We start from the raw sequence: 12439 nt of genomic DNA on the forward strand, positions 1-12439 counted from the left end.
CAGGCACGATTCTAAATGCTTCCCATGATTTAACTCATCCATCCTCACAACATCCTTTTAAGCTCAGCACTATTATTATCCTCATTTTACAGATGAGGAAACTGAGGGAGCAAGAGGTTGGGTAGCAGGTTCAAGGCTGTATGCCGGTAAGTGGCACGGTCTGGATGCGAAGCCAGGCAGTCCGGTGTGAGGGGACGGAATCACAAGCACTGTGCTGTACTGCCTCTCATTATATATGATGGTGCGAATAGCTAGTGCTGAAATTTGGAAAATAACCACTCATTCCAGCAGGCACAATTCCTTCATCCCTATCTCTGGTAGGCCATTTACCAGATGGGATGTTATTATTATGGTTATTTTATAATACACACTTTATATACAGTAACGTTAAGATGCCATCATTTATCGAACCCTTATTACATGCCATGTCTGGTGCCGAGCATGCTACATAGGGTGTCAGGTTTGACTTTCGACCACACAGGGGCGACAGAAGGTGGTGAGACTGAATGGGAAGATGTCCATAAAGCACTTGGCACACAGTAGGGCCCGCCAGTGCTGGCACATCCAGGTGCTGACGGCTTCCCCTTCCCTCAGGAGCCCCTGCCCAGCACAGGTGGCCTCTCTCTCTAGCAGGAGCTCCCGGCTCCCTGAGCGGCTTTCCTGATGATACTGTACTCCCCGGGAGCGTGGGCATCCCAGATCCTCCAGAGGGGCAGGAGCCCAGGCCAGAGACCACTGCCCTCCTTGGCCCTTGGGGGTTACCTTCGTCACCGTCGAAGGCGTAGGCGGCCAGGCGCAAGGTGGTGGCGCAGACACTGCAGCGGAAACACTCCCGGTGGAAGAAGTGGCCCTCTGCACTCAGCCGCTCCATCACGTACACACGCTTCTTACAGAAGTAACAGGTGTTGCTGCCGCCCAAGTTCCCGGGAAACACCTTTCGCATAGACTCCTGGGGGGCACGGGGCACAGGGAGAGAAGAGCAGCATGTTAGGGCTTCTACTGCATCCTCAAATGCGAGGCCTAGGCTTGTAGCAATTCTGACCTGAATCATGGGGACCTCGTAGGCACTTATTTGTTGCTTTTGTCACCGCAGGCACCACAGCAAAGAGTGAGGGTGGGAAGATGCACCCCCACCAGAACTCAATCCTGTAGGGGCTACTGAAATGGTCCTCCCAGGCAGGCCGGCTGGCAACAAGGCTGGCTGGAAGGGGCCTCCCACAGGCTGGCTGCTCTGGTTTCCGGTGGGAGTGATGCCACCTGGTCTGATGGAGTGGGCATCCCTCAAACATGCCTGCCCAGGGACGCTGTCTCCAGGAATCTGTCCCAGGGGTTACATGTTGCCTGGGTCTACAGCGAGGTCACTGAAAGAGTGTTCTACACATCCTAGTCCCCCTGCAGGGACTTACGTCAGGCAAGGAAAGCTTGCGGCTTTGAAACTGCTCAGAGAACGCAGAAAAGGGAGAGGCTGTGTCCTACAGCCCATAGGCTGCCAGTCAAATTCCTAAATGCAAGGGAGGAGGGCGAGGGCCAGGGCAGGGGTGCACCTGGGTGATTCCAGGTGAATGTGTCAAAAGGAAACCAAAAGAATTGTCAGCTTAAATCATTGGTGGCAGCAGCGAGTGGCCTCATTTGGAGAAGGGAAGAATTCAAAGGAAAGGATGTTTTCCCTATTACTGAATTCTCAATCCAGTGCAGAAGGGCCACTCAGGTTGGACACTAAACTGATGGTAGGGATGTCCAACTGTGTGGACGGCCTCGCCTGGCCTTTTTCCGAGTTCTCCACAGCCCTAGACGGCAGGGAAGTTGCTCTGTCTTGTGAAATGACCCAGAAGGGAGCCAAGTGGGGACTGTCTGTAAGGAAATGCAGCCTCCGCTATCCTCTGCTCTGACCAGCCCACTCGTAGTCCCCTTTGGCCCACGAGAAGGGGACCTTGGGAGGGCCAGGCCATCCTCTCTCATCCCGTGCACCCTCCCTGGGAGGCCAGAGCTGGTGTCTGCGGGCGAAGGCTGAGGGGTGTGCATCCTTACCAGGTCTGGAGAGGTGGCCTGGGTCTTAGGTCTGTGATCATTCATGTACAGATTGACCAGGACTTCGGCCGCAGCCCCTATTCCGCTGGACACTCTCCCTACCGTCAGCTACCCCAGAGCAGAGGCGGAGGAGACAGAGACAAAGGGAGAGGCCAGTTAGCACCCAGAAGGAAGACACAAGCAGGCAGATGTGGGACAGGGCTCCACACCCACAGGCAGACAGCACCCAACGGCCTGAGAAAAGCAAAGAAACGGAACCCTGTGCCCTGGGCGAGCCAGGTGACTCAGAGAACTACATCCGTTGGGGGCACAGGCCCTTCAGGAGTTCACTGAGTTTCTCTTTTCACAGGTGGGGTGAATGAATCCCAGAGACAGGAAGGGATGTAGCCAAGGCAACTTAGCAAATAAATGCTGGATTCAAGACTCTACTCAGGTCTCCTGACCCCAGCCCGGGTGCCCCACAGGGCCTCTCACATCAGGGGCTGGGGTGACTCGGGCTGCTCAGGCCCCATAACCACCAAAAGGGCCTGTATGGCACCTCTGTGACTGTAGCCTCCAAAAGCCTATGAGGGAGAAAAGCCGAGCAAAGGAGACAAGGAAATAACAATCAAGATCTCACAGACAGCTGACTGCCACCGCCCTCCTCCAGAGGCCCCTCCCCCTGCAGAGGGGAGGGCTATGAGCTACTGCTTGGTGAGCATGGGGTCTCACAGACCTGCAGGAAGGGTTGAGACCCCGCTCCACCAAGAAACCAGGCCTGAGACTGGGGCCCAAGCTCTCAGCTTCTGAGCTCAGTTTCCTCGTCAAGTAAAATGCGCTAATTGTGCCTGCCTCATGGGTTTGTGGGAAGAACTGAGTGAGAGAACATGTGCCAAAGCTCCTGGCACTTAGCAGGGCTAGGCCAAGATGAACTTGACTCCTCCCTCCCTTCCTCCTCTGAATTCAGCAGGCCGCAGCCTGCCCTGCAGCTCCCGGGTCCCTAGGGGGCGATGGCTGTGTCTGAGCTGAGTCCCTCAAGGCCAGGACCACAGACCACCTTGCCAGCAGAGGCAGTGACTGGACTGGGAGGCAGGAAGAGGGAGCAGGATGGAGGGCTGCACTACAGGCTTTAGGCGGCAGTGCCCCGAAGGTCCCAGAGCTGGTGCTGGGCAAGTCAGCTCCACGTGGCACCAGGATCACCTCCTGACGGGCTGCAGGTGCCCGTGCCCCTGAGGACAGGATGGCCCACGCCTACCTACGGGTGCCTGGACCCCCACCAACATGTCATGGAGCCGGGGAAGGGGTGGGAGCCAACAGCCCAGACATGGCACCATCACACACCTCGCAGCAAACCCCAACTTGCTCCCCCTTTCCCCACCAGCTCTGAAAGGCCACCCCCGTGCCTGTAGCCTCTCCTTCAGGGAGGCAAACATGCACAGTGTGAGATTCTCTAAACACTCTTCCTGATCCCAAGACCCTGGAGGGAGGAGGCTCCAGGCCCTCCCCAGTCTCTGAATCCAGCTCCTGGGAGATGTGGCCAGAGAGAGCAGCGATTTGGGCTGAAGGCCCTTGGGCACAGGTTGATAGCCATCCAGACGACAAATAGCAGTCACTTGTGTGAGGGCAGAGGAACACCCTCAATCTAAACCCAAGACTGCTCTTGACAGGCCACGTGTGATCCGACGTGAAAGCCTCAAAGACACAGCAGGAGGTTCGGGGAACAGAAAGCAAATGGCAGCAGGCTCCCACGGCTTCCCACCCCTGGCAGCTGTGCCCACCCTCAGAACCTGAGGCCAACTCACCGGATGCCAGCAAAAGACAGGAACCACAAGGGGATGAAGAGGGAAAGGGATGGCAAGCAGGCTGGGGAGAATGACCAGACCCGGGAGACTCTCGCTCTTTCTCATGAAGGAAACCCAACACTCACAGCGACTTGGGAACAGTCACTCCAACCACAGGTGGGGCTCTTGGGGATTGTAGAGAACGTGGCTGCAGGCCTGCTGGGGCGGTCTCGTCCCATGATTCAGACAGATGGGACCTCTTCAGACTTTACAAAGCCTGTCTCTCCCCAAGAGCAGCATCTGCCAGGGCAGTTCCCACCTCCCCCACCTCTCAAGCTGGCCCAGCCTGGGCGAGATTAGGATCCTGCTTCCAAACACACTTCCTGCCATTTTCAGGATTTCACAAATGCCAAGAAACTTAGCTCCTGCTTCCAAGACAGATTCGGGTGCACTGGCTCAGGACAATAACACATTGTTGGCCTGATGTTCCATTCCCTCCTGGGGCCCCCGACACAGGCCCTCAGACAGGGGCTGTAGAATACCAAGTACTTCCTGGGTTTATATTGAAATAAAGGGCGGGAAGGCAGGGGAGGTCAGAATTACCTCCCTGCCCACACCGCCCTAGTGTGGCTGTCTCCACTGGCCCAGTGTGTGAACTGGTTTCCTGGTGCTCTCCCAGAAAGACACCAGGGTGATGCCATGACACCCACGTGCAATTATTGCCTCCCCTGAGTTAACAGAGACGGAGACTGTACTTTCTGGGGCTTTCAATACAAGTCGCTAACGAGACCTTATTAACCACTTAGCTAATAAGCACTTTGTGCCGCTGAGCTTCCGTGCAATCCTGACTTAGGGAGCAATTACAGAAGCATGCAGAGGGCTGCGAGGTTGCCGGGGGGTGTCGCCAAAACACGTCTGTGCAGCTGCAGACCTGCTCAGTTGTTCTACCAGAACAGGGCACTGCCCAGGTCACCTGGCCAGGGGATCCAGGAAGAAGACCACACCTGGTCTTTCATTATGGGCCAAAAAGTCTTCTTTCTCCCAGCTGCATCCACATTCCCATGCTGTGACGGTGGCTTTCTTAAGAATAATGAAATGAAAGCTCCCTGAGGGAAAGCAGCATTGGCTCTCCCACATGCCCTTCCTAACCCGATGGAAACCATTCCAGAATCACCTATACCCAGAGGTGAACCAGGACTCCCTGGAGAGGTCACAGGGGACCAGGTGATGGAGAACTTGTCTCAAGGGGTTAGAGGGGGTCCTTGGAGCCCACCCCAAAGACCAATGTGAAGGTGAACATTGCCCTGGGATCACAGGTTATCTTCACTGTGTTTCCTGACAGCTTGATGCCTTATTGGCTCCACAAGAGTGAGCACATGACCAGTTGGACTTGTGCTAGCTCAGTGCTCCTCAAACTTTCAGTGGTGAATGATCAGATTTTGCTTTTTCTTTTTAAATCTCTTGAGGCCCAATACTTCCAGATACAATAAAAATGAAGTCCTAGAAATATGATCGCACACTTGGATGTGTGGCAATGTCAAATTGCTCCGCAAGTGTCAAAGGCTCACTCTCGCTCGCTGTGCTCCTTGGGTCATAGACCAGTACCTGCCCACGAGTAGCACTGCTCTAGCTGACAGGGAAATTACCAGGCTCGCGGAATCCTGAGAAAGCAAGAGATGCTCAAATCGTGGAGAAACCTCCAGAAAATTCATCCTGGTATTGACCTCGAGTAAGATTCACAGGTCAACAAGGAGATTCCTGCACTGAAAGGCAAGCGCCTATGCTCCTGGGGAGGGCTGGTCCAGAGGAGAGCTTACCGTTCGCCTGGGAACAGTTTGTCTAAACGCAAAGTCAGGCAATCTGATGATCTGAGCAAAAACAATCCCATCCCAGTCACTAGTTTTGTAAAAATTGGTAATTTTGGAGGACCAGGGGTCTGCTTTTGCAACTCTTTATGTGTCTTTCAGTATTCTCGTAATTTTGAAGAATTGGGGTATTTCTCACTACTTTTCCTCCTTTGTGAATTTTAATTATTTTTCAGCTAATTAATTAGAATAAGCCAAAATGGTTGGATACTTCAGTTGGGCCATCACCTCACATTACATTAGACTAAGCTCACCTACTCCATTTCCCTTCTTTGAGCCTCAGCTTCCTCGTCTGTAAAATGGGTAGAGCACCACCATTTTCCCAGGGTTGCAAAAGAGCATCATCAAGGATGTGGGCCGTGCTTCCCACAGTGCTGGGCCCCCAAGAAGCACTTGGCAGAGAGTTAACACATCCACAGCACCACCACTGGTACAGCTTCGTACTTCCATATTCTGAGACTTTTCTCCTCTCTTAGATGTCTTCACTTGAGACTCTTGGGTGCTTGGGTTCCCTCCTCTGCACAGGTAAGAACAATGTGCCCACCCAGGCTGAGTGCACTTGCTTCTCTCCCCTGAGCCAACCCAGATTCAAACATGGTGCCTTCACTGTTGTCACAAGCACCATCACCAGAGGCTGCAGAAGATGGCATTCCTGAGGCAACCCTGTCACTCCCGACTCAGAATATGACAGTCCCTGCCTGGATGCTGGAGTCTTTCTCACCCTGCTCCAAACTGGCCCGTCTCTTCTCGGGTTTGCATCCCCTGATGTCATGACCCCATCTTATTCATCTCTATAATCCTGGCACAGGGGTGATGCTCCGAACGAGGGAGGAAGCAGGCTTTTGGGCCCATTAGTGTCCAAACAATGGTAACTCCTCTCCTGAGGCCTGGAACTCAGCCAAGAATACCAGGTGTCCAGGCTGCACATCTCCACAGCTGGGCCACTTGTGGCCACCTGGCCTGCTGTGAGCATCATGAAGCCCACACGGGTCAGGCAGGGGTGAGAGGAGAGCTTCCAGGGCCTTGGAGCTGCGGGTTCACGAGATGGGGAGGTTTTGACAAGTAGGGCCAGAGGAGGTCTCCTGGGCCCACGTTCCTCACTGAGGAGACCCTGGGTGAGCGACATCAGAGGACAGGCTGGTGGACCAGAGTCCTCAGCTATATGCCCAGGGCAAGGAAAAGGGAAGGCAACAATTGCCACCCCCTGTTCGAGGGGGTCCAGAAATTATACACTCAGTGCCTCTGGGGCTGTGACCTCCCAGTGGTCACCCATGTCTGCACTTTCATCCCCTGTTGCTAGACACTGTGCTGCTGGTCACATGCGTTTAACCCTCACAGCCCTGTGAGGCGGGTCTTGTAATCGCCCTTAGCAGATGGGCCAGCTGAGGTTCAGGGAGGCTCTAACTCACCTGAGGCCGCACTGTTCCTAAGTGGCTGGGATAGAAATGGAAATCGGAAGGTGACTTCTTTGTCTTTAGAAAGAGAGGAATCAACATGCATTTTAGGTAAATGAGCTTTCTTCTAGAATTCTCCTCCACTCAGGAAAGAGCACATTTACTGGATGCTTCAGGCATTTTACATTGCTAGGTCATTGCATTATTCCAATCACCCTCAGGAGCAGACGCTGTTATCTCCATTCTCTAGGTAGGAAACTAAGGTGCTGCGAGGTCCCCTAACTTGTCCAAGTTCACACAGTGTGTAATTGGTGCTCTGAGCCCAAGTGTGACTCCGAGCCCATAGCCTTCCCCTTGTAGCCCCCCATCTCCCTGAGACACACCAGCGTTCTGCAGATTAGAATCCCCCAGGCTAGGATGCACACAGGAGACCTCCAAAGGGCTGCCTAGCTCTATCCATGGGACAGAGAGAAGGACAATGAAGTCGGAGGTGGCCTTGAGAGCTATCCTTGTATCAGATGAAACAGAGGCATATTGCTCAACTAAGACTGCCCAGCTTCCCTCTAATATGCAAATCTCTAAAGTCAACCCTGCAAATCCAGTTTTAAAACAAACACCCTCAAGGGCAGAGAAAGCTCCTTTTGCAATGCACATTGTTCTTCTGACCCAGGAGGATGAAACCACAGCCCCCAGCCCAGTGAGGCTGTCCCTCTTGCTCAGCTGTGCAAACACTCAGCCGCCATCTTGTTCTTGCAAGAACTCACCACCTTGACAAATGTCTGGCAGCCATGCCAGAGGCCAAATCAGCAGTGGTTTCTCTTCTTTAAGAAAGAAGTTAACTAATGGCTGATAGGGGGCTGATACCACTACAGGAGGGCTGGTTTGATGGAATGGATGAGCCAAATGGTGCTGGGGACACATGACTGTACATGATCACATAGTTTAAGGCCTTGAAAGACAAAACTCCTGGGTAAGGATCTGGGCCCTAAATGAGAAGGCCTCAACACTCCCCATGACCGTTCTGGCCCAAAATCCAGCAGCGTCACTCTTAATCCTAAGGCGGAACGTCAATCTGAGGGGCTGGTAAGTATAGTCTGAAGGCAGAGCTCTGGCCACGTCTCTGAGTCGATGACCTGAGTTTGCATCCCTGGGAGTAACACATGCTCCTTGTAACAAGTTTGTCTAAGTCTATTCCCATGAGGAGGTGATTATCCCTGGATCCTCAGAATTAGGGTGTAGGGATCTAGGACAAGAACAGAGACACGCTGCCTGCCAGGAGGTTGCCAAGGACTAAGCGTCAGTCTCCAAGTGCATTTTTCTTCCTCGGGCTCCCCTGAATGGAGGCCATCTTGGGTCACTGGGCAATCAGAGCAGCCCATAACCTGCTGGAAAGAAGCATTAAGGCCCCAGGCTCTCTCCAGGGGAGAGGCTCCCTGAGCTCCAACAGGACTGAATGAAGCTGTTTGTCACCAGGCTGTCACCTACTTTAAGGGGCAGCCAATTCTCTCCTCAGAGGAGGCTGTCACTCTGCCAGATTTTGCAAGTGCAAAGCCCAGTGCTGAATAGATGGTGGGGTGGGGCCTGGGAGAGAGAGAGAAGTTGGGAATGGGGGCAACTGGCATACCCTTTCCAAGACTGTTTGAAACTGAAACTGGAAATTCACCACTCACTCCAACCCAAACTGCCTGCAATGGCTTCAGACTGAGATCTGGAGGGCTCTGTGGGTGTCAAGTCCAACCTGGATCCTTTTCACAAATGGAGAAACTAAAGCACAGAGAGGGTAAGTGACTTGCCCAGGGTGGCCCTTTCTAAGAGCTCCCCAATTGTTCCCAGCCACACTGTGAAAGGCACATCAGCCTGTAATTAATAAGTCAGGGGCTTTTAACATAGCCCAATTACACCATCATCTGACGGCCAAGGCTGGCTCAGAAGATGAGATAAGAAAAACAAGGGGCGATTGTTCTGCCGCAAGCTGGGAGAAATAAGGAACTAAGCTGTAGAGGTGGGGGCCGGAGGAGCTGGGACTGGCCATCCCAAAGGCCACCCCATTTGCAGCCCTCCTTGCACTCCAGTGGGGGGCTCTCCATGGACACAGCCTCTGGGCTGGTCCCTCTGACAAGGCCTCCATTCACACTTGGCCCCCGTGGTCCAGAGGAGAGAACACTGGGCCGCAGTCAGGAGCCCTGGGCACTAGTCTCCTCTATGTACCTTTGTTTTCCCATCTGTGGCTCTGCTCCTACTCAATTCTCTTTCTGAGGAAGAACCCCCCTGCCACTTCATTGAAAATTGCTACCCTTCCCCAGCATGCCAGGTCCCTGCTACTTGTTCTAATTTTTCCATAGGAAGCATCGTCTTGTCTTCTGATATATAATTTACTTATATATCATATTATTGTTGATTGTTTCCTTCCCCCTACCAGGATGCAAGCCTCATCAGGGCAGGAACATAACCCTGGTCATTGACGCCTACCCCAAGAGCCTGACGGGCCTGACACTAAGCTGTCATTCAATAAACATTTGTAGAATGAATGAAGGTTCACTCATTGGCTTACCGAGTGACGTTGGTTTAGAGACCCCAGTGGAGAAGCAGCCAAGGGCCTCAGTGGAGTGAGTGTGATGATGATGTGATGGAGGATATGCTCTCTGACAAGAAGTGTCCTGCCAGACCCCAGCGGCCCCACATGGACTCAGGCAGGCTGTTCCTTGCCATTACCCAGAGAACTAATACCCAGTGGAAACCATGTCAGAGGGTGGCTTTTCTTGCCCCAGCTCTGCCCTCAACTCTGAGAGGGCAGAGACCAAGCCAGGGCTCTCTGAGGATGAAAGAGAAGCAAAGCAAAGGAGAGCCTCGACCAGGGCTAGCCAGAGAGGCTGGACCGGAGAGAAGCAAGTGTGGGCTTGGTGGCCCAGCCAGGAGCACCAGTCACTGCCTGCCTGTGCCCAGGCGCCGATATCCTCTCATCGTGCTGGCAAGGTGCCAAGGACCTTCTTCCGTAGCAGGAAGTACCCCCAGGGAAGGCTTCTCTACCAAGCTGAACCTTTGGTGATGGTGGTGACAAAAATGCCAATCTCCATGCATATGACTCACTATGACATGAGCCGGGAATACTCCCTTGTTGATGAGAAAAGGGAGGCCCAGACAGGTCAGGAAACTTAAGGTCAAACAGCTGACCAATGGCTGACCTGGAACAAGATGCTGGCCATCTAGCTCAGCCATGGCTATCTTGAGTGGAGCTGAAGATCGAAGTGTTTGTTTCTCCACGTCACTTCCTGCTGCCCCTTCCAGGGATGCTTCATACCCATGTTAAGGACCTCGGAGTGGGTGGAGCTGATACGATTCCTTGCTCCTTTCTTGGAGACCCTACCTGCACCCTTCTCTCCACAGTGATGCAGGTCATCGGGGATGGGACTCCCAGCTACACACCAAGAGGCAGCTCCTAGTTTTCCATTAACGCAACAGCAGGTTGCTGGTTGTGCATCAGCCTGACAGTATGGAAGCAAATGAGCAGTAACCCTGACAGGGGACATTCAGCATTGCACGCCGAGCCGAGCCCAGGTGGGAGGTAGACAGGCTGGATGTGTTCAGAGGAGCACAGTCTGCGGAGAAGAGACTCCAAATCTGCTCCTGTGAGCATTGGCTAAAGGATTGGGCTTCACATCCGTTTTTAGGTTCATCCATTCCAGAGGCCAAGATTCCCAGGAGACTGTCCCCTCTCACTCCAGCCTGGCATTATCTCAGCATATTAAGTAATAGGAAGATAAGTGGAATATATGAAAAGTGCTCCAGAACTCAACTTTTAATAATTGCTCATGGTGCATTGCATTATCTACTTAACCAAAGTTGGCTCCCCACTCCCTCTTCTCCTCTGAGCCAACCTCTGCACTACTACATGAATCATCCTTCTAGAACACAGAGCACATCCTTTGGTGGCTCTTTATAAGAGGAGAGAAAGATATTCCTTAATATGAAAAGAGCGGGCTGCCATTCATCCTCCTTCTCCACCCTCCCACAAACATTTTTATCCCCAAATCAAGTTGCACCAGAATCCTGTCTTTCCATTCATGCAAGTCCCATCTCCTGCCTTTGCACATGCCAGCCCCTGCCCCTGACTTCTCTCCAGCAAATCCTCCCGTGTAACCTTCAACACAGCTCCCATATTACCTCCTCTGTGAATCCTTCCCAGGCTTCCCCCCTCTGGCTTGCCCTGTATACCTCACCTAGAACCAATGGATCGTATTGCATTAGGGTCACCATGTGAAACTGCCATTTTGTTAGGTTAAAAACAGCCAAATACTGGCAATTTCATATGGGAAAAATGTTACTTATTTCTACGTGACTGTGCTGTTTCCATCTAAACCGTTGTAAGGGAACTGTACCTCCCTCCTCTTTGTTTTCTCGGCATCTGGCACAGAGGTTGGCATATGGTGGGTGCCCAATTAACACTTGCTGGATAAATGAGCTCTGTTACACAAGTTTTTGTGTGCTGACTGTTCCGCTGTGTTGCTTGCTCCAACACAGAAACAAAAACGAATCCAGGACTGTTGTAAAGCTCCTTACAAATTTTCATCCCAGCCAAGCCAAACTCCAGATGTTCGTCTGTGCAGGTCGAGCAGAGCAGAACATCTCAGAACATGCAGGGAGTGGGGGAAGCTAATTGTGCAGGACAACTACCTTTCTGGCAGGAGACACAGAGTCAACAGTCGACGGAGAGGAAGTAGCAGCTGGATCAGGAGGTGGAAGGCAGGAGGGAGAAGACGGAGGAGGAGTATGAGACAGGCCTTTAGAGAGTAGTTTATTCTGTGCAGAACAGAAACAGAGGAGACTACGATTATCCCCCGGGAAATGCACAGCGATGCTTGCCTCGATGATGCAGCCCCTTGCCTATGCATTTAAGGAGGAGAGAAGACATCCAGACCCGAGTCTCAAGACAAAACAGGAGCCCCTGTCTTTGGAGCCCAGCAGGACTGTCTGGCTCCTGACTACACTGCACTTGCTGCAACTACCCCGTCTCCCTTCTCACACCAAACAGCTGGAGCAGCTCCAACCTGTTCTTGCCTGCCTCTCCTGCAGACACTCGTGCTAACTCCTCCTGAAGCCCTCGCTCTGGAGCTTGGTATGAAGGAACGGCTGCAAGCTTAGGAAAGGAGAATTCTGGGCTACTTTGGGCAGACGGCCCCAGCAGGGCCTCTGCAGCTGCAGACAACCGTGCCAGCCTCCCAGCAGCTGTGTGGAGCCCTAAAAATGATCTAAATGCACAGCAACTTTCCCATGTCAATGACCCTGCCAAGTAGGAGAGGACACAGGTCTGGAGGAGATGGAGGGAAAGCAGCAGGGGAGGTACGTTCTGGAGCCCAGGCTGCTGCAAGCAAGGGAGCACCTTACACATCCAGGC

General features: G+C 52.9%; 1 protein-coding gene across 10 annotated transcripts in view; it reads right to left on the reverse strand.

Annotated features, from left to right (window-relative positions):
- MICAL2 (microtubule associated monooxygenase, calponin and LIM domain containing 2) overlaps positions 1-12439 on the reverse strand; it is a 223622-nt gene that overhangs the window by 88566 nt on the left and 122617 nt on the right. For 8 of the 10 annotated variants that reach the window (XM_087433205.1, XM_087433201.1, XM_087433204.1 and 5 more), the window contains 2 exons: positions 2029-2136; positions 763-949 (listed from right to left, as the gene is read on the reverse strand). In XM_087433205.1, the coding sequence (XP_087289331.1) occupies positions 763-949; positions 2029-2136 (295 nt within the window). Of the gene's footprint in view, positions 1-762; positions 950-2028; positions 2137-7062; positions 7126-11718; positions 11845-12439 lie in introns of all 10 variants that reach the window. The other 2 variants (XM_087433207.1, XM_087433203.1) reach the window with 2 other exon arrangements.

The sequence above is a fragment of the Ceratotherium simum genome, chromosome 7 (genome assembly GCF_057802395.1).
Source record: "Ceratotherium simum simum isolate JZ-2026a chromosome 7, ASM5780239v1, whole genome shotgun sequence".
Taxonomy (NCBI): domain Eukaryota; kingdom Metazoa; phylum Chordata; class Mammalia; order Perissodactyla; family Rhinocerotidae; genus Ceratotherium; species Ceratotherium simum.